At 38.8% G+C, this 22511-nt stretch overlaps 1 protein-coding gene across 1 annotated transcript in view; it reads right to left on the minus strand.

Moving 5' to 3' along the window:
• The window catches only part of SPTLC3 (serine palmitoyltransferase long chain base subunit 3), a 78161-nt gene that overhangs the window by 40378 nt on the left and 15272 nt on the right, over window positions 1–22511 (minus strand). The window contains exons 2-4 of the mRNA XM_066314394.1: window positions 8389–8580; window positions 6716–6870; window positions 5656–5804 (exon numbers count right to left, since the gene is read on the minus strand). Coding sequence (XP_066170491.1) covers window positions 5656–5804; window positions 6716–6870; window positions 8389–8580 — 496 coding nt within the window. The remainder of the gene's footprint in view (window positions 1–5655; window positions 5805–6715; window positions 6871–8388; window positions 8581–22511) is intronic.

Genomic DNA, 22511 nt, shown 5'->3' on the forward strand with positions numbered 1-22511 from the left:
AGGGCTTTCATACCACAAAGACGCTGTGGGTGTCACAGATCTAAAAATGTGCCTGTGTAATTTAGTGATTCTCAGGAAAAAAGCAGATTAGTTTTAACAAGACTTCCAGTTAAATTTTAGATCTTCTGGTTTTGTTTCCTTTGTTTTTGCCTTGAGAAAAACACAAGATTAAAATTTCCAGTTGAAATCCAGTCTCTTGATCCCAAAGCCTGTATGGCAGCATATTAAGTATCTAAGTATCTGCATGCAGATAACATCATATATCAGAGATATTTTAGGTATTAAACAACTCACATAACCCTTAATTCCTACAGATGCCTTCAATTCCACCTGCTAGAAGTTGGACTATCCAGACTAATGATCTTGAATTGCAAAGCATACTTTTACAATGGTGAAATACAAAGAACAAACCTGACCCAATGACTATATGAAATAGATCATAAGCTGGATTAGTTACTTATGAGAGGGTAGGCACTGTTTCCTAATTTATACCATATCCTGTCAGAAAATAGATAAGATTATGAAATACATGTATATATACATATATATATACATATATATACATATATATATATAAACACATGCACACAAATTCTCCTTTTTGTGTCTTTATTTCTCCTTTAAGATCTCACTTGGGAACTGTAAATTATGGGAAATTCAGTTCTTTATCTCTTTCTCCAAACTGAAAATTGAAACATTTACTCATGTTTGTACAGTATTATGTTTAAAATGAGCCCTGGCCCTAATTAAAGCTTTGAAGTAGTATAAAAGAAAGAATGGCCAAATACCTGTTTTATCTTCTTGAAATGCTGCTAGAAATTCACCCGTGGAAGGAGGTGAATGGGATTGAGCTACTTTTGTATATTAAATGTTGGCATAGATTTTCAGATCTGCTTTTTAAAAGTGAGATCACAGCCAAGTGTAAAAAATCCCTCAAAGAAAAATCCCTAAAACTGAGTGCAAGTTAGGTGTTCAAGGGTAATCTCCTAACATGCCCTCCAGAGTGAATCACCCTGCAAGTGCTCTGTGCAGGCTCCATCTTGTCTTTCGGTCCAAGGCATAATCACAGGAGAAGGATTTCAAAAGGCAGGAATCCTGCCCGGCTGCTTAACCAGCACTAATGACACGTTTGCTCGGGTTACTCACGCATGTCATCTCCGTGAGGAATACTGAGGAGTTAGATAAACAGAGCATTGGAAGTGCTGGCTGTCCCTGTGACAGTCCTGTCACCAGCCTGGCCCTGGGAGCACTCAGAGCACCATCATCTGCCTCAGAATAATTAAAAAAAAAAAAAAAAAAAAAAAAAAAAAAGGTGTATCTTTGCTGATTTTGTTATCACCTGCAAGCAGCAAATTAGGAGACTAATTTGCATGTTTCTCAGTAATTCTCAGTCACATTGCTTAGAAAAGGCTGACTATAAATACTGAATAGCAGGATGGGCTCAGACAAAAGAACCTGCCTTTCACAGTAGCCAACTCCCACTCCAGCCATTAAAATACATTGATTTGCAAGGGAAAAAGGACTTTACGTCCAAGTTGTCATTCTTTCATTGTATGGAGGGAACACTTGCTATTTCATATTTATTGAGGTTCCTATTTGCTGGCAGTTTTACTAAGCTAAAAAACAACAATTTTGAGAGAAAAATTAAAATACATTAAAAAAAACAGTAGAGACATTTTTGGGGGGCAGTTTACATGGAGTGCCCTAACATTCCCAACAGTCCAGTTAGCTGAACAGCTGGTGTCCAGTTACTCATGGAATCGCAGAACGAATCACAGAGTAGTTTGTGCTGGAAGGAACCTTAAAGATCATCTCATTCTAACGCCCCCACCTCTCACTGGACAGGTTGCTCCAAGCCCCACCCAGCCTCTCCTTGAACACTTCCAGTAATGGGCATCCACTGCTTCTCTGGACAACCTGTTCCAGGGCCTCACCACTGTCACAGGGAAGAATTTCTTCCTGAAATGTGTTCTGACCCTGCCCTCTTTGTCAGTTTGAAGCCATTCCCTCTTATCCTGTCACTCCACACCCTTGTAAAAAATCCCTCTCAAGCCCTCTTGTAGCCACGTCTTGAGGTACTGGATGGCTACTTAAATCCTTCAACATTCTGAGAATTATTTTCTCAGACCCAATATTTATTCCTAAAACCCAAAACTTCTCACTTCTTTTTATGCCCCCGTTGATTTTTTGATGTATAATGCATAAGGCAAAGAAATAAAGAAAAAATAACCTTTTCCAGCACCTTCAGGAGAGACTGCTGCTGACAAAAGCTGTTTTAATTTAAATAACACCCATGGTCAATATTATCAGACATGGCAGGTGCAGATCTCCCTGTGTCTTCTCTTGGCATCTCTCAGAGTCAATAAGAACGCCCCGAATCAGGAACAGTTTGGTGTTTCTAGTAACCATCAGTGAGCTCTGCTCTGCTCACATGGCCAGTGTCCCTTAGAGCACAAGGGACTGTGAAGTTCTGGCACCTGCAGCAGTGAGCTCCTCGGGTCTGGCAGCCTCCAGCATTTAGGTGAAAACCTTCCACCAGCTTCATACAATGCCCTGAACATCTGGTAGTGGGAAAAGCAATGGACAGTGAACCCTGACCACTCTTCCACACACACATTATGTTGACAGTTCCTATAATTTCTCCCCTCAGGCTCCTTTTTCAGACAGATGACAGGCACTCGGGACAGCAAGCTCAGTAGCTCTTCACCCAGAAGCTGTCTGAGACCTTTGATGATCCCTGTGGCCCTTCTCTAACACTCTCCAGTTCTGCTAAACATTTTTGATCAGACCTGCACAGAGTACTCAAGAGAACAACAAACAGCAGCTTTATGCAATAGCATACTGAGGCTCCATGGCTGGCTTTCTGTCTACTTTCCAGTAATTTCTAGTGTTTGGTTTGCTCTCTGATCATGGAACAGCAAGTTAACTCTTCCATGGATGTACCACTTACAGGTTTCAAGATCTTCCTCCTAAGGGATAATAACTAGCTTGGTCTTAAAAAAGAAAATATTTTTATTTCACATTGAAAGCCCCACAAAACCCCACAAAACGTGTCTTAAACGACACTGTTGTAGTAAGAAAGTAATTCTTTATTATTATAATTAAAAAGAGCACGGAATTAAAAATGGAGGGAAAAGCCTTAAATCTTTTTATGGGGAATAAGTCTAGGAAGGTCAGCCACTATTTTCATCGGTTTTAACCCTTTTCTAAGAGGAAACTACCTGCATTCTGATAGGACAGTATTGTATACCCTCTCCACAGCTGTAAGAGGAGGAGTGTAGGCAGAAGACCATCAAGGACAGTTTTACCACCATGCATTCTTTCAAACATCACTCACATTACTTTTACTTGTGTCTTCTTTGTTTTACCCTCTCTCTGAAATCCTCTGAAAGCAGTGGCATGATCCTCCTCAAAAAGAGAGCTACCACTGCTTAGAGAGAGATCTTGGTGAAACTCGAACATGCCAGACACTGAAATGCACACAAACAGAGCTGTACTTTCAAAGCCCATTAGCTTGAAAACATAAATACTTTCAAGTGCTCTCTTGGACTAGAACCCTACAGGGAATTTACAGCCTTGGCTCTTGCAGCTCATTGCACTTCACTTCAAAACACTTCAGCTCCACACACAATAACAACAGAAGTTCTGAAATGTGATCTGCCCAGAAACAAACTCATCCTGTTCTTTTTATCTAAGATGAAGATGAGAAATGATAATTAAAAAACTTAGGAGGTTTTTCATTCAGACCCTTCCCTGTCTCTCTTTTTGATTTATTTAACTCAGAACTTTTCTGTTGGACTGTGACGAGAATGGAGCACAAGAACATAAAGAAGAAGGAAAGAGGGGGGCGAATATGAAGTAGGAGACTGTTTTGCTTAGGTTGCTCATACAGATCTTGGTGACAGACAGGCCCCAAAGAGCCAGCACCAAGGAAGGAGCCACCTCTCTCCATGGAGCACACAAACACAGGCCCTCTGTCACCTGCCCAGGACAAGCTGCTGTGACTGCTCATTGACGCCAGTTAATTCAGGCCTAAACACCCTGCCTTCCTTTCTTAATAGGCTGGTGTCCAAGCTGCTCTTCAAAACCCACTTCCAAAATCCACTTCACAAGGCTTCTAGGATGTTTATCCGTAGCCCATTCTTGCATCATGAATAGTCTTGGTGCACTTCATGGGACTGTTTGTGGTGAAGGCATTTAGAATGACTCTAAAACCTTGCTCAATCAGTCAAGAAAACTTTGAGTACAGCACAGGAGTTCAGGTGAAGAGAAAATCCTAGAAATCTCTCCACATTGGCTCTCAAATAGACTAGATGAAGTCACCTAGTAAGATTTTTAATATTTGAACACAGAAGCAATCTTTTAATAAGTTGGGTTGGTGGATAGTGGGTTGTTTTTTTTTTTTTAATAAATCTTCCCTTAAAAAAATTCTGTAGCAAAAGCTACAGAATAAGAAACACCATCCATAATCTTAGATGTCCTGAAAACAATGTGAAATGTTCTTAAGACAAAATAGAATCCAGAAGAAGAAGAGAGAAAGCTTCCTTCAATACCTTAAAGGACTAGCAATGGTGACCACTTTCAAGCATGCAATTCAGGTTAAATAATATATTGCAGACACCAGCTGGGTCATCTACAAAAGGAAAGTAGGGTCAATCTGTAAAGCCTCTCTGAGTGGTGTCACTGACATTATTATTGACAAATCAAACCACAATGACGAGATAAGAAGCAGCTGACAAAGTCTGCGTTACTTTTTACGTCTGAAATGGAGACTTCAAATAAAAAAAAAACTAAATTAAATACAGTGGGATTTTTTTTTTTCTGCAAGATTTATGGAAGAACAGAGTTTACAATGAAGATAAAAAATGTAATTTTTTAGGTTGCTGGATTAGAAAAAAGAAGCCTGCCTCTTTCTTTTTTCTTTTTTTTTTTTTTTTTTTTTTTTAATAATTTCCAAGAAAGATAAAGCCTGAAGAGAAACCTCCCCTTGCATTTCTATGGCTTGAAACTCTTTATTTCTGAAATGTAAGATGATTGTACCATAGGGAATACAAGGCTTTGTGTAAAAAACAGAAAGTTGAAGGTAACACTGCATGCAGCCTACAAACTAACAAAGCAGACAAAGCACAAAAGACATATAAACCAAAAATGTCAGATGGAGCCTTCCTGAATTTATTTGCTAAAGGCAAACTAGAAATTTCTGTTTTGTGCCAGTAGTATCTCATAATACCTTCCAATACATTCTTAGAACACAGGATTAAAAACATTATGTAAAAGATCATTTTACTAATCTGAAACCTCTGTATATGGCAACTGATATAAATCTGTGATGCAGTTGAAATTGCCCCAGAACAATTGTTGAAATCTCAATGTGTTTTTAAATTCTCTTTAAGAATAAGCCTATTACTTCCATCATTAAAAATCCCAGGCCAGAATACAACACATTTGGTCCTGTTTTTCCAAAAATCACTATTAGTTTTCCTTTTGAAAAAACCCCTCATGTGAGAACAAATAAAACACTGTGTTCCATTTAATTGTCAAACAAGCAATTGCTGATGTGATTAAAGTTCTATAAGTTTCCAATCCTTTCAAGATATCTGTGAGAGAAAGAGCACAGTTACAGACCCTTTGGTGGCCATCTCGCTGTTTACTCACCCATTTCTTGCCTGGTACTGCAGATTCCTGTCCCGTATTTTTCTAACTCTATGGTCACAGTTTTCAAGGCATTAACATCTGTTTCTGCAAAGCCGAGGTAGTTATAAGAACCCATATTGATTACATTCTTGATAGTCCTTCCTGTAAACCTACAATTAAAGCACATTTTGAACTGCAGTGCAATTTTCCCTCCAACCCCAAATGAAAAGCAAAAAAAAAAAATCGCAAAATTTTCCCACCAAATTTTGTCCCAGTGTCAAATTCCTACTTGGGAATTTACAATCCTTGTACTCCAACAGCCCAGAAGCTTTTCTAGCTTTTCTCTTTTCCTAACTGAGTACTCCTTCATGGTCAGAGTGCTTTCTAGAAGACATGTTGTAGATGGCAATACACTGGTATGGGGTGAATGGCTGCTTTTATGGATTTAAATAAACTAACAAACCTACCACTTTATTTAAGGAACAATGTACAGACATTATTTTTTCAAGCAAATTATCAACTGCTTCCACTACGTCAGCAGTGCTCTCACACACACACACAACTTAAACTTGATGAGAATATGGGAAACACTATGATACATTCTCAATAAGCTCAAATATAGCCAAACTACACCTTGTCTATGCTGCAAATTCCCACAGCTGCATAATTCAGCTGAAAAATACCAAAACCTTCAAGATGTAATCTGCTTAAAACCCCCTGCCAAAGACTCACTATGAAGGCCACGTTCGTGCAATGCAGGAAATTATGATTTAAAACCTAACCAAGGGATAAACCAAATTTTGTTGTAATATTCTGAGTCAAGGTCTGTTGTTATAAACGCTGTGTGAGCAGTCTTGTGCTAAAACAGCCAAACCCATCTGCAATTGGGCTGGAAATCCATTCTGCATTTCCAAACAAACACTCCAAAGAAAAGGGTCAGATTGTCACTATGGTACTGATTGCAAAAAAGAAACGTGCTGATGGATATTAGACAAGGATCTCGACACAACTTTCTGTGCCTTGCAGAGGTGTCAGGGCTGTGCTTATGAAGCTGAGAGCAGCAGAGTGGAAGGTGACTCACCTAAATGTCCAGTTGTAATCATCTGTGACACGTTCCATGAGGTCAAACTGTGGCCCAGGGACACTGCAAATTGGACGATTCCAGTTATCCCGTATTCTCAAATAGAGGTTTCTGGTGTAAAAGTTCTCAAAATCTTGATAAAGTGGCACAAAATCCTGGTTTGAAAACATGCACAGGGTTATGTTGCTGGGAAAATATCTGCTTCTGTACCCAAGTCATTCCTATCAACAGGGAAAACTAATTTATCAGTAAACAGAAATGAGTGAGTGACCTGTTCCTATGTCACTCACAACTCCAAACAGCAAATCTCTTACTAGAATTCTTTTAAAACTTAGAGGGTAGAGTATTTTGTTTCTGTTTTAAGATTGGGTGTTTTTTAAGATTGGGTTTCTTTTTTGGTTGGTCAGGGTTTGTTGGTGGGTTTTTTTTGTTTGTTTGATTGTTTTCTTTAAATGGTCAACAAGTTGGTCTAACTCTCCCCATATATTCTGAAAGTTGGAAATGGGAAAAAAACCCAAAAAACCAAGATTCTTTCACTTGAAGAAACCAGTTGCTTCAAATTGAGCATTTTTCTATTTCTATTTCAATCGAGCAGATTGCAGAAAAGGAGGCTAAACAACTCACTACATTTCATGAAATGCTGGATTCGTTAGACAAAAGCTGGTCCAACACACGTGATTTAGGCATTACTGGCCTAACATGGAGATGCCAGCATTCAGTCAACACAATTTTTTTGGTTGAGAATTAGTATCTATCAATGGATTTTACTTGGAAATTAAATTTAAACAAAGGTTTATATGGAACAGCAATATATCCATGTTGGGCATTGCATATGATAAACTGATAAAATAACACGGTGTGCAGTTAACATAGGTAGGAGGATTAAATAAACAAGAAATCCATAGTGAAAGACAAAAAATTTAACTGGCACAAGCAGAATCAACAACTGGCCAAATCATGAAGTGAATTGAAAGTGATATTCATTAAATTATCCATGCATCTTTGAAAATCTAAACCAGGCAACAATTTCAGGAATTTTATTTGCAAGAGAAACGGTAAAACTGCTCATGTTTTTCCTTCACCATGCCAGGTGTTACCATAAATGATGACTCAAACTGCACAGAGAAGGAGGAGCAACCAAAAATTTTTAAACCAAGTTGGAAGGCAGTTGATCCTGTAAGGTGCAAGTTTCACTAGGAACTATGTGGGATGAAAAAAATTTGGGAGTTACAAGAATTGAATTATAACAAAATTAGAACTGCCTCACTGTGATTGACAGCATAAGACAGCCAAATGGGACAAAGGAAAATCGGGGTTGAGGAGATTTAGAAAGAGGATGTATTTAACAAGAAGGCATTTATGACTTTTTTTTTGTTTGTTTTTTTCTGTGAATTCACCTAATATACAGAGACTCTGTTTTGCTGAGAGTATTACAGTACTCTTTAAACGAGGTGAACATGTCCCTGGGTAAAAATGATGATTTTACATAAATGTAGGTATATAATCAGACACGTGCATACAACTCCACTGCAGGGTGTGTCCCTCCTCTTACCCCTGTGCAATGCTCTGTAAAAGGAAAGTTGTCTGCCTCGTTACTTCCACAAGTTGCTGTAAATCACTTGCAAGCAGGGGAAAACTCGGCTGTGGATACACAATGACTTTTTCATACATACTTTTTGTTGCTCTCTCTCCGCAGCAATGTTACGTTTTTCTAGTCCCCAGGCTCTCATGAAATCTCGCAGGTAGCCAAATATTGTTCCCACTGCAAACCCCACGAAAGTAAAAACTGCAACATACATTGGTGCCTGCTCAAAGTGCTCAATAAATGTTTTTTTGTAGAGAGTTCCGTTTGATATTCCATTCTTCTGAAAAAAAAAACCAGAACAGAAACTCGTCATTAATGCATTTAATCTCATCAAAGCTTAGGCCCCTTGACCTTGGGGAAAATCTTTTTCTCTAATTAGGATATATTTAGACTTCACACTGTATCAGCTGAAGAAGAGGACCTTTAACACTGCAGTTGCTACTGACCACTACAAATATCTTCCATCTCCTCTCCTCTCCTGTCCTCAAGTTGCAGCTGTGCCACTTCAACACCACTCCCTTTGTCTATTTTGAAACATGTGAAACTCATGAAAGATTGGCAATGTATTATTGTGCAATTGGACAATTATTTCAAAGGTGATTAAATGGAAACCACAATACTCTGTCTCGCAAGACAGAGCTATAAAAAGGGAAGGGCAGCATTAAAAGCTCACCTACACTGTGCCTGACTGCTTCTGGAAGTCTTGTGTAACCCATTGCAGCAACTAACCTATATAAAACAAATCCTGCCTAAAACAGGGCAGCTTGACTGTGATGTTCTCCAGACCTGAGGAATTATCCAAAACAGTTATGATCCCAGCTCTCTACTTCTGTTCTGATTTCACAAATGCTTTGAATCCTATTTTCAGTGATGTCTCCCCTAATTCTAAAGGTACTTAAAAACGAAGTAGAGGAGAGGAAAAGTAAAGAAAGAAAAAGGAAGAACACACACAGACAGCTTTGCTTTTGGAATTAGTGATCCCATTGTGAGCAAATTCTAGAAATTTATAACAGCGTGTGGAGAAAATATTTTGTCATGAAAATATATTAATATTTTTGTTTTCAAATTAAAGACGTGAAGTTTTCCAGCTGCCATATTCAATAGGCTCATCAGATTATTCTTTGGAAGAGTGGTAACTCCCTTATTTCTGCAAAACATAATGTCTTTACAGTTACTGTCTAGTAACAGCCAACCTGCTAATTCAAAATCAACAAACTGCAATCCAGAAAAAAATAGCACCCTGCTAAAGAAAACAAAAACCAACCAAACAAATACTCAAGACACATATTTTGACATATAAAGCAAAGCTGCCAGCGTATGAAGAAATACCATTAATACACTTCTACCTGTGGGAAGGATGAACTAAAAATGCAGATAACCTAGTTATGTAATGTAGCAAGCTGAAATAGAATATTCATATTAAGAACAATTGCCAATTCTCTATACTTGTAATGACAGAGTATTATTGATCTTCATATTGCATTAAAATGTCTTTATCCTCAAAGGATTTAGATTTTTGTTGTAACTTGCTGGTCCAATCCTGGATTCCCCAATAGTATTTTGGGACAAAAAACAAAAACCCCAAAAAACCCTGCATTGTTTGGCACAAGAGAAAATAGAAAGGCTGTTAAGGAAACCCAAAAAAGAAAAAAGTGCTGGTTAGGGTGAACAGAAACACACTTAGACTTTGGAAACACTTAGTGCCCTGCAAAGGAGAAGGAATGCAGGGCTGGCTCTCACCATGTGAGGGGACACCCTTGAAGAAATGCTACACATGTGCTCCTACCTCGAGCTAGTTGCTCTTTTAGGGCAGCCTATTCACCATTTTATGAGCATGAGTTAAATACATCGTCGAGTCAAATTTCGCACGAGTCACAACAGCTGTGCACGCACAGTGATGAGATAAAGCAAATATTTTAGAAAGGATTATGCTCAGTCCTATTACCTTACATTTGCCATGGGCTAAGAGCATATTTATGGTCATCTATGGAAATTCAAGTGGCATTTAGCTTGATTCTCTGGAATCAACTGGCATCAAGCTGTGATGATGTGACAATGCACCTGAGCCCAGAGGAGAGAGTTATGATGTTTCTGTTCATGGATTTTATTAAGAAACACTTTATTGCTGTAAACCTTATTGGTGAAGGAACAGGAAAGCTCCTATCAGACTTCTGCATTGTAACATCCTTCTTCCACAATAAATCTCTGCTGTTGTGGAGCTCTCACTTCAGCAGGTGCCATTTGATGCAGCCAGGATGGCACGTGTATTTAACAGGGTAACCACTGTCACTGTCCTTGAGTGAGCACAGATGGTGGTGAAGTATGAAAAACATGGAGCTGGACGTGATCCACATTGTCCAGGCTGTGAAGGAAAAACCCAAGAGCCTTCCAACAGTTGGCACAAGGCTGGGAGAACAAATTCAAAAAACACAGTGACACCTTGTCTAAAAAATCAAGTGAGGAAAACAAAGAGCTTTTATCTATCCCTAGAGTCCCATGAAAAAGTAAAGAGAGAGCCTCAAGAAAGAATAACCAAAACAAGTGGATTTGCTGCTTCTGGAGAGTGGGAGAGTCATAGCAGGGATGTTTTTGTGCAGCACTTCTGATCCAAACCTGGGGTATATGAGTGATTGACTGGACATCACGAGGACGTTCAATTTCAGCCAGTCTAAATTGGCTGAATTGATCAGTGAAGCAATGGTTGTCATTCAGCACTACATTACTGTTGACTTTTTCTATCACAAAGTTTAATCTCAGAAGGAGGAGGTGGATTTGGAGACTGTGCACTTAGAACAGCAGCTAGACAGCGAAGGGAGATGTAATTCAACTGCTGCTGGCACTGAAATCAAATACAGCAGATTTCCTACAAATGCCTGAAGTGATTCAGAGATCATTTGTTACACCATTACACAGCAGGTTCTCTGCTGAATTGTGTCTTATTACCTGTAATAACACCTGCAGTAGACAGTACATTTTCTACTCTATACCTTCAACTGCAGCAATTGGTTGGGAAAAGATTCTAAAATATATATATATATTCTTCCAACTTTAGCAATTGGTAGCTTTGAGATTTTATGACTCTAAGGTTGTCTTATCACCTTTAACAGTCATCAGGGCATAACTATGAATGTATTCATCATTTCTGAACCTAAAAATGAAATGTTGGGGAAATAAATTGTGACTTTTGATAATTGATTTAATCTGTAAAAATGTGTTTCCTTTTTTATAATGAAATTACCTGACAGTGTCATGACAGTTTACTTTGACTGTTCTTGTCTGCTGTGCTTTCCTATTCAGCCAGTTATGCAACTCATAATTTTCTATACTTAAATAAATTCTGCCTCCCCATTTGTCTCTTCCCAACCTAGAAGAATCTTAGTCTATGTCATTCTAGTCCAGTCTCCTTGTCCTTACATGGATTTAAACCTCAAAACTTAAATTTAAAAATTCTATATTTTGTTGCTCAACTTTCTCTTCACTCTGCAAAGATCAATAAAACCTTTTTGAGATGCAGAAGATGCAAATTAAAATTGCATACCCCTCCTGAGGGCACAGTAGGGATTTATACATCTGCAAATGACGCTTTGTTGTCTTTTTTGTTGCTTTTAAAAGACTGTTAACATTCTATTTGCCTTCTTTCCACAGTTCACAGTTTTCTCTCTTATGATTACATATATCCTCCCTCAGTTGCAAAAATATCGAATTTAGAGCATATTGCTGTTTGTGCATTCTTGGGACCATTTTCCCTTCCAACTAATTCTTTGGTTTTTACTTTGCAAATGGCATTTTTTTTTCGCTGATCTTTTGTCAACGTTACACACGTTACCAACAAGAAACTTCTGCAGCGTGTCCTGTTCAGACCCAATTTTTCAGCAACCTGAAGAATTCTGTATTGTCACCACATACTGTGACCTATTTGTCCTCACCCCTATTTCCACATCACTGATGAAAACGTGAGAGCACACATCCAAAGAGTGATCCCTGGAGGACTCCATTCCCTGCATTTACTTGTTATCTTTCCAAAAATTATTTATTCATAACCCCTAATTTCTCTGGCAAAAAGGGGCAAGTTAAGCAGCTGCCCAGAGTTACTCAGCAACTTTATCCTTGGCTTCCTTTAAAAATCTTGAGTAAATACCCCTTGTGATATGTTAATCCACAATTTACTGGCTTGTTTTAAAAATCCTGCTGGCATCTTAAATCAAAATCGTTTCTCAGTGGCCTGCCACACAGTAAGTTTACCTTCCAGGCACAAATCCAGGCAGGGAATCTACTGGTGCACCATAAAGAGATGCAACACAGAAAGGCTACAGGGGAAATTCAAAGAGAATGGATGTTTTACCAAGCACTTTTACAACTCTAGGATTTCATCATGTTCTTCGAAACCAAAAGCCACAATCAGGGGATGCAACTTTTGTGCGTTGATCCTCTGCTTAGCTGGTTTCCAGTAAAGATACTGCAGCAAGAGAATTCCTTGCAGCAGGATTTTGATGCCAAGGAAGTCAAAAGGAGCAATGGCAATGAAGCAAAGTCAGCTTTAAGTACAATACCTCTTAGATTCAATACCTCTTATATTCCCATTTTCTATAACTAACCACAGTATTTCAAAACTCTCCTCTAATGAAGAGCCCCTTCCAAAACACCTTCGGTTTTTTAAATGGAGAAATAATCTCTGACAACAAATCTCAGAATGCTATTAGAATGGACATCAGTATAAAATACTCAATATATGGGACACACGATTTTAACTGAAATAGCTTGCTCTAATAATAGTGTAAACTCATCTTGAGGTCTTTTAAACACACTTCTGGCAACACCTTTACAAGCAATAGTTACAAAATATATTTGCATTAGCAAAGGAAAAACGACTGATAGCCATGCTATAGCTTGAGTAATACTTAAATATTTTTTCACACTATCTTTAAAATTAAGAGATAATTTTCCATTGCATTTAGGTCCTGCAGCCCTTGGAACTGTGCTAACTGGCATGAGCCAGCTTAGCATCAAGGGGAGAGTGAGTAATTAAACAGCACAGAGTGCCAGACCACCAAATCTGTGTGCTGGCCCTGAGTAACTCCCCAGCAAGGAGACAAACCACTGGATGAGTGGAGCTGTATTAAGGAAACTGAGCCCCAAGAACCTATATCTTCATGCAAGTCTGTTCTACAGAGACAACAAACTCTAATTAAATATTCTCCTGTTATTGTGGCCACTTCCAATACAGCAGCAGTAGGCGCAGACAGGTCTGTCCTTGAGGAAAAACTACTGGAAGAACAATAAAATCCTTAAATATAAGTTCCCTGTCAGGAATAAAATCTGATCCAGAGGTGAACGAAACTTTATGTATGTTTCTGGATCAGATTTTATCAAGTTGTTGTGTATAACCTATTAAAAAAACAATGCAAGCTGCCTGATCTCCACAATGTTTCCCATACAGATATGTATATGAAGAGAGAGGTGTCGAAAACTGTGAACCAAGTGACAGCCATGTTTGCTCAATATCTGACAGACCTACAAGATGACAGTGAAATCTTAAGCAAATTACGACAGTGTGCTCCTAACAGCAAAAAAACTGACAGGAGAACAGACATAATTGCTAATGCAACATCTGATTGTATGCAGACAGTTTGGTTCTAAATAGGTGTTCTGTCCCCAGCATTTGAAGAGCATCTGGTACAGGACCCTAAATGTAGATGATTTTAGATGTCCTAGGATGTGTGAGACAGCCACATATAAATATCTATATGAATAATGACATAAATGAGTGACAGGATCTACAGAGGCCTGTGATCTTGTGGAGCAGGAGCTGAAGATGGGGTCCTACAGGATTCCATTTCAGCCAAAAGAAGGGTATGGTCCCTGAATCCCACTCAGCACTTGCCACTGGATAGCCACAACTTGAAGTGCCTAGAGTGCAGTTCTGTCTCCTACAGATCATTGTCACCAGAGGGCTGAGTCCCACAGAATGAAACTGTCAGGTTCTGTGCAAACCCACCAGGCTACTGTCACAACTACTATGTTTTCCCAAAATCACCTAGGAACCCATGAGACACTGGAGGAATCTGGGGGATTGTATGCAATTCCCAGGAGAAAGAAAAGGAAATTGAAATTATGAAAGCAGAAGTTCCCTGGAATGAATACACTATTGACATGAATTTAGATTACTTCATACATCTGCCCACTCACTGGCAATGAAATCCCTCACTTTAAATAAGCCATTTCTTTTTTGTAACAACGCATTTCAGATCTTACAGGCTCAAGTTTCTAAACCATAAGCCAAAAAAGGCTACACAGGGAATTCATAGGTTACTGTGACAGAGTAAACACAAGACTTACATTAAAACTAGTTGTGAAACTTGTAAGTCTAGAAGGTGCTAAAATGAAGGTCACTGCCTCTTGCAATGTGACAAAGCCACAAGCAAGTGCCTACAACACAAGCTGCAAGTAGCAACTAAGCCAAAAAAGATTTGGTTCTTATTAGTGTGCCTCCAGAATCCTTGTTTAGACTGATTATTGATTTCTACTGAAGTTTCAGGAAAAAATATACACCTGGCAGCAAAACAATCAATAAGGGCTGAGAAAAATCTCCGAGATAGTCCAGAAACTTTAGGAAATATAGGACACCCTTAAAATAACTTAAGAAACCACTGACTCTTGAACTTGCAGAGATTTAGGATTTAACAATTCAGAAACTCCTAAAAAAAGTTCACTCTCTGCAAACAGTATTAAATGCTGCTTGTTCTCCTGCTTGAGATTTGTTTGAAGGCTGGGTCTTCACCACACTTTTCACAAGCACCAGGAAATGGCTTTTCATTTGTTAATGAACTGTCATCTAACTGCTGACTAAAAACTTGCAGCCTTCTCTTCAAGACAAGCACTCTACAGGCAACCACCACAAAGGTATGAAGACAGGATCCTCACCTTCCTGACTTGCATAATCTTTTCAGTTGAACACAACTTAAACTCCAACATATTCATCTTGCAGCAATCCTTTCAGCATCAAATAAATAAGTCCTGCAATGCCGACTATGATATTAATACTATGAAAATACAGATGTGAATGACAGGCACATTAGAAATATACTGCGAAATGCTGTTATGTAATGAGGAAAACAATAGCCACACTGTATAATTTTCAGACTAACACTTTACTCTGATGGTAAAATAGTACTTTTGATTGCAATATAGGAGGTTGGGAGGATACAGAAGACACACACATAAATGACATTCAGGAAGAATGTCCAACAGTGGCAAGGGTTCCACACAAGAAGAAATATGAACTCAGAAAGAACACATTTTATCTTAGTTTTGCAAGTCTTTATTAAGATATTTATATTAATTTAGTTAGTGCCTTATCTGATATATCAGAAATTCTAGCCCTGCACACGCTACAACCAACATGCACTCCAGCATTAATGAGTGCTTAATTTCAACTATTAAGAAACTGCCTACTGCAGTCAACTTCTGCAAAACCTACAGAAAACATCTGCACATGTTTTCATCTTGCATGAATTTAGTCCAGCAGGCAGAACTGCCCACTGCAGAATGGTCACATCACTGTGATTGTCAAAATAAAAGCCACATGTAACTTTTTATAGCACAGAAGCTTAGACTCATGCACATAGCATCAGGACAAAACCCAGAAGCAAGCCAGGAAAATGCAATCTGATGAAGCGGAGAAAAATCATAGAAAACACTATTCTGAACATCAAGGTTCATAAATTGCAATGTGAACAATAACAGCTACTACCCCAAACCAAAGAACCAAGGCACATCAAACAGTACATGGAGAATTAAAAAAAAAAAAAAAAAAAAAAAAAAAAAAAAAAAAAAAAGCATAGCAAACTCTTCTCCCAACAGCTTTACAATTGTACATTTCAAGCAATAGTAAGAAACACTAGAAAGAAAAAGTAGTATGATTGGCTTATACAACTGTTATTCTGCTATTATCTCAAAAACTTCAAAGTGACTCAACATATTTAGGAAGGAATGAGGGCGAAGATGGAGCTTAATAATTTGAAACTCTTAAAGACAAAACAATGAAGTTCACCACCCAGAGAGATACTTACAAACGCTAAAAGGTATTTCCTAACCGTACAGCAATTACAGAGCAGAAAGCCAGCCATGTGGGATCAGAGAGAGGTGGATGAAACACCTGGGTTACAGCAATCTCCACACACTTATCTGGTGGTGTCAAGTTGCAGCAAGTGTTCACTACGATTTCCAAAGCTCAGGGTAAGTTGCAGGACTCATAATGCTTGGCCACATCAGAATATCTCCTGATCATCCAAATCCTATGGCTTTGGCTTTAAAAACAAACAAACAGGATGACCATGAAGCGGTATCACTTCAAAGGCTGCCAGTTCCTGCACATCACTGGTGGTGATCTGCTAACATGGGAAGCTACTTCCAGAACTGATCTAGCATTTAGAAAATAATCCTATGGCTATCACACATATTTTTATTGGGATGAAGACTGTAACAGTGTAAAGATTCTCAAGATGTGCTAACTAGATCGCTACTGATTTTGCCCAGTGTGGATTCTGAGTTAATATCCACATGATGCAATCCACCAACTCCTACACATTTCCTACACAGTGACATTGCACCAGAAAATGTTCTAATTAGCTATCATATTCCTCTTCATGCAAAATTCCCTTGTCAAGAAAATGGTCCATCTTCTGCACTAACCTGCACAATGAATCCTCACTGGATGCCAGACCTTTCCCCATTATATCACAGAACAGCTTCAAACAGGGCCAGGATTTTGCAGATTTGATAATGACTTTAATAATGAGACACACGTTCCCTGTCAAAATGGACGTGGCCATGGATGCTGGATCATGCCAAATACATTGCAAGCTTAAATCTTAAGATGTCAAACATTCAGAGGCAGTCTCAGGCCACTCTTCATGCCCAAGATTACAGCAGCAGTTTGGATAAAGACTTCTGGAAGTCACAAAACATCCCTTGTTAAAGGAGGACAAATGTGCTCACACTTCCTACCTGAAAGCTGCACATCATTAGGATGATTTTCACATTATTTTACTGATTCTGAGAGTAAAGCACATGTTAAGCTGACACTGTGTGCCTTCCAAGACATTCCTATGATTGCAAGGAGTAACTTATCATATTTCAAAAACGTGATGAAAGAGAAAGTCATTGCCAATTTTGTTAATGCAATTACTTTTGCGGGATTTATGCTACCTCCTCCAAGGTAGCTAACTACTTTAAAATGATATTTAAATACAAATATCTTGACATACCACAGATGGAGAGAGAAGAAATTTCGTAACAAAAAACCCCAATGGGAGAACAGAATTTCTCATTTCTCAGAACAGCTGAGAAAGAGGCAATCAAATTTATGCTGCCAGCTTGACAGATAGTGGGATTAAAAACTCAGTATGAAGATGACCATCTAGGTAGACAAAGACCACCTTAGAGTTAGGATAGGAATTCAGCATCAAAACACAGCCCTAGGGTGAATAAAGAATCAGAATAAATTCAGTTAAGCATATAGGTTTGCAGGACAGAAGATTTTGAGGAAGGTGAAGACAACACCCGTCCTGTGACCACGTCAAGAAAATGAACAGCTCAACACCTTCAAACACAACAGAAGATGTTTTAAGCAAGAAGACAAAAACTCACTTAGCCAATTGTTAGGCATCTTGGTAGCAGTGACCATGGCTAATTAAAGTCAGTTGTCCTACACCAAAGCCAGCACCACAACTGGCCATGTGATCAAATCACTGCACCATTTAATTTAACAACATGATGAGGGCTGCCAACCCACCTGTCATCAGTGTCCTCAGAGAACCCCAGTCCAGAGCAACCCAGCTTCACCAACTTGTGCCCTAATGCAGAAAAGCCACATGGTTTAACCAGTGACAAACCTATTAGTTTTTTCTTTTTCACCTAAAAATCTACAGAAGCAGTAACATCCTGCTCTAGCTACTTTTTCATCTGAAAACTATCAGGAAAAGGCAGTTTCAATCTGTTAGGGTTAAGTAGTGCCCACAGCTACACCTATGAGAAGCTCACAACTGGATCCTTCCAGATACAACAGTTCTTCAAGAGGCTCTCTTCTCACCAATTTCAATTTCTCCCTTGTACTACTGAAAAAGATGATCTATATGACTTTTTAATGGCTATTTAACTGTTACGATATTATTATTAAATTGACTAATTCAATCAGAGCTCAAAAAATTAATTTTGTATCAATTGCTTGAAGATCATTAAAAAATAATCTAGAAGTAAATTGATGCTTTTTTAAAAAGTGCATTACGCATTTAAATGCTCTTTATAAGTTGTTCCAGAAATTGTCAAAGTCATAATAAAGAACACGACAACTGATGGCTTTCTCTTATCTGAACCTTCTGTAAGTATCCAGGTTTGCAGAAACACCCTTAAATAAATGTTCTCCTCAGATTTTACAGACAAAAAAGGAAGTCCTCACCCCACCAGGTACTGATTTTCATCAGTGGATCAATGTCTACCTAGCAGTAAACATGTGGACCCTGTGGCTCTTGGCTGGAAAGACAAGGGTTAGGAAAAAGAAGCACATGAGAAATTCCAGAGACAAAAATCAGGTCCAGGAATACTGAGGTAAAGGGGAGACTGAAGTGTTTTGTTGTTTCAGCAACATACATTTTCAAATGCATAGCAAAAAGCGAGTTGAGTTAGCCTTTACATTTGAACAATCTTAACCTTTTTTCTTCATTAAAAAGCAATGGCCTAGTCCCTCATGTCACCCCTCTGTCAGCGAGGACCTCTCTATTAAAGCTTTTGAGCTCACAGAGCAATTTCACCCAAATCTGACGAGGCCTCCACGATACAACTCTTCTAAAAGCTTCAGGAAAATGTGGCCTTGAAAGGTCTCCAAGGGATCCAAGTCCCTGAACTGAAGGACAGACAGCAATAAATTGGCTCTTTAGCGATTCATTTAGCCAGGAGTGAATTACACAAGTACAATAACCCAGCACCTGCTTAGGTCTGAACAAGGTTGAGCCCATTCTGCCTCTCACCCTTCTGGAAAGAAAGGATGTGGTAGGCAAGCCGGGATGTACCAGGGTGGTGGAAGATGCTGGGTATGTAACAACATGAAATCACTGCTTGTGGAAAAAAATATGCTTACAGGCATTTCACAGGTTTTTCTCTTACCCCCATTATTATTTCTTCCCATACTGCCAAGGGGCAAATTGGAAGGCAATACTCAAAACATTGCTGCACTTTGGAAGTAACTTCAGGAGACATTATGGTGTATTAACTCAATGTTTTCATTTATACTGATTATAAAATGATAGAAATTAAGGGACTTGGGAAAAGCAGGAAATTGAACAGCAGAATCCCCGATTTCGGGACGGCATGACTGTACCCAGAAGCAGCGAGTATTGCTGTAGGAAGCAATATTAAAAGTAAAAGGAGTTAGAGAAAAAGCAGCCATCTCTTAAAAAAAATAATGTTAAGGGCAAAAGGACCAACCATTCTAGAGCTACTAAGCAGGACTAATGCAGGTCTCAGCCGAAGTGTCCATCCAGCTTCAAGCATTGTTTTTGAGAAAGAAGAGATGAACCAGAAGGAGAAAATTGGGAAAAGAAGCATAAAGTCTGGTCAAGTAAGTCATGAGGAAAAAATGAACAAATTTGAATTGTCCAGTTTAGAGAGAAGAGAAAACCCTAATGACTGGCAGCCCAAGAGTCTTCAAACATGTAAAACATAACTGAAAAAACCCAACCAAAAAAAAAACCAAAAAACAAAAACCAAAAAAACAAAACAAACAAAAAAAAAACCACCAAAAACCAACAAAAAAAAAACAAACCCACAAAAAACCCCACAAAAAACCAAACCACCCCAAAAACCCCACCAAAACAACACAAACAAACAAACAAACAAGCCCCCCCCAAAAAACCCCACAAAAACAGCAACCTGTGCTCTGCTGAGCATCAATAGGTTTAAATTACAGCTAAAGTGAGCTAAATCAGATATTAGAAATACCTTTGTACTGATAAAAGCAGTTAAACGTGGATCTAGAGCAATGGAGGTGTTTAAGATGGACATAAACATCTGGTAGGGACATTATATATTTTATGTCAAGTCAAAGCTAATATTGTCTAGCAGAAGACAGCAGGAAGCAGTGCTGTCAGTATTAACAAAACCCCAAAACACAGAGGCACATCTTATGAGCTAAGAGGCTCCAGAGCAGCCTTCAAGATATTGCAGCAGAAAACCAGCCCTGGATAAAACTGATTTGCAGAAATGGAAACACCTTAAACTACTTCTAAGGCTCATGTCCTATTCTCCTACTTACCTGACATTCATAAAGCTCACTATGACATGAACTGTGGAACAGAAACAACTGAGAACTGCAAAAACAGCTGGGACATATTTTCAGAGGGTGAAATGTAAGCACACAGAAAGAACCTCTGAATCACAGATGATGGAAGAAGGAAACAGGTATACAGACTTTCTGCTTAAAATTAAAATAAAATTAATATTACTCCGGCTCTAGGCAACTGCTGACCTTTGGGGAACTTAAATCTGCTCAGCACACTTCACAAACCTGTGCAATAAAAAGTCCCCACAGACATCTTCCCTTCTTTCATGGGCAAACAAACCCCCCTTTTATCTTCGCCTCATTAACATCTTTATTTATCACCATTCTACCAGATCAATCCTCCGAAAGACACGATGATGTTTCTTTTAATGTTTAATGGCTTTTCCTTAGGATAACACTTCAGGTACACACATCTGTGGATGTGCTCCTAGATTTGACAAGTACAGAGGCAGAGCAGCAATAGCTGGCAGAGCAAAGACTGGCGGGGTCATCTAGAAGGATCTAGAAGCTCTGATCAAGAACACACTCTCCTGAGCTGCCTGATATGTTTCAAGAGCAACAGAAGATGCCTAGACACCAATCTGATTTCTTGTCAACACAATCCAAAAGGAAGTCTCAAGTGAAAAGAACCTAGTTTTAAAGCCCATTAAAATGAAAAGATTTTAAAATACTAGTAAAGCAGTCTCCTACTTCTGAAAGAAAGAAGTTACTGATTAAACTTAGGTAGGATCAACAAATAACAGCAAAACTTCACACAGAAGAAAAAGAAACCTTTTTCAGAAGACCTCATGTTTCACCTCTTCTACATGACAAGATAGAGTGACTTCTCTATAATGGCTTCTATAGTGACTGCTACAAATGTACTTCTGCAAAGAGGCAAATAAAGAGCAATGACAAAATGTCCCAGTTTTCTCTCAACTACAGCGGAGAGAGGTCACAAATTTGTTCTGGCAAATTTAGTTTGTCCAGGAACTCCCCTGAGACAATGAGCTACATACTTACAGCCTACCATCCAGCAGAGAAAATCCCAATTTACTTGTGAAAAATGCCCACGTATGCAAAATGATCCCAGTAGCGTGTTCCATGGAAGAAATCAGCTAATAAAGAATGAATAAAGTTCGGCTACAAAAGGGGAAAAAAAGCCCAACAAACTACCTGAGGTCCCATGACAGAAACTCCTAGCAAAATCTGTCCAAGGAGACACTTCTTGTAGGCAAGAGAGATTTCAGACATAATGCTTTGCAGTGAATTCTGAAACTACATTAGTATACTCTGATAACTCCTGATTTTATGTTCTTTCCCGGTCCACAGGGAAAGCTGGACATTCCCCTCATATTCAGTATTAAATTAATCATAATTAAGAAATATTATGTGCCCATCCTGACAGCTCCCTTTATGGACTAATTAAATAACATCTGCTGGGGGGAGGGGGGGGGGAAGAAAAAAAAAAATCAGCTGATACAAAATCAAAAATGGCAAGCAGGACATGTAGAACAACCACCATAATTCAAGAATATCCCCCTCTGAGGACTAAATTCATACTAGATAGTATTGTTGTCTCTTTTTTCTTTAATTTCATGGATCAAAACTCATCTCTAAAAGCTGCTGGAAGATAGTAAGCATAGTAAAATACTATTTACACTTCCTATGCCATAATTTTTTTGACTGCATTCTGCTCAGGAGGAAGACAGTGGGAGCCCTTGAACAAAACTCAGGTAGAGCTGCCCCCCAGAAGGGGCTGATGAGGCAAATCCAGGGTGTCTCAGTGGGGAATGCAGTAAGGATTTTTTACCCCACTGTGAGCTCCAAAGAAAGCAGGACTCAGTGCTTGGGAAGCACAGCTGGGGGCACCAGCACAAGGCCCAAGGGAAACTCTG

Source organism: Sylvia atricapilla, chromosome 3, assembly GCF_009819655.1.
Source record: "Sylvia atricapilla isolate bSylAtr1 chromosome 3, bSylAtr1.pri, whole genome shotgun sequence".
Lineage (NCBI taxonomy): Eukaryota > Metazoa > Chordata > Aves > Passeriformes > Sylviidae > Sylvia > Sylvia atricapilla.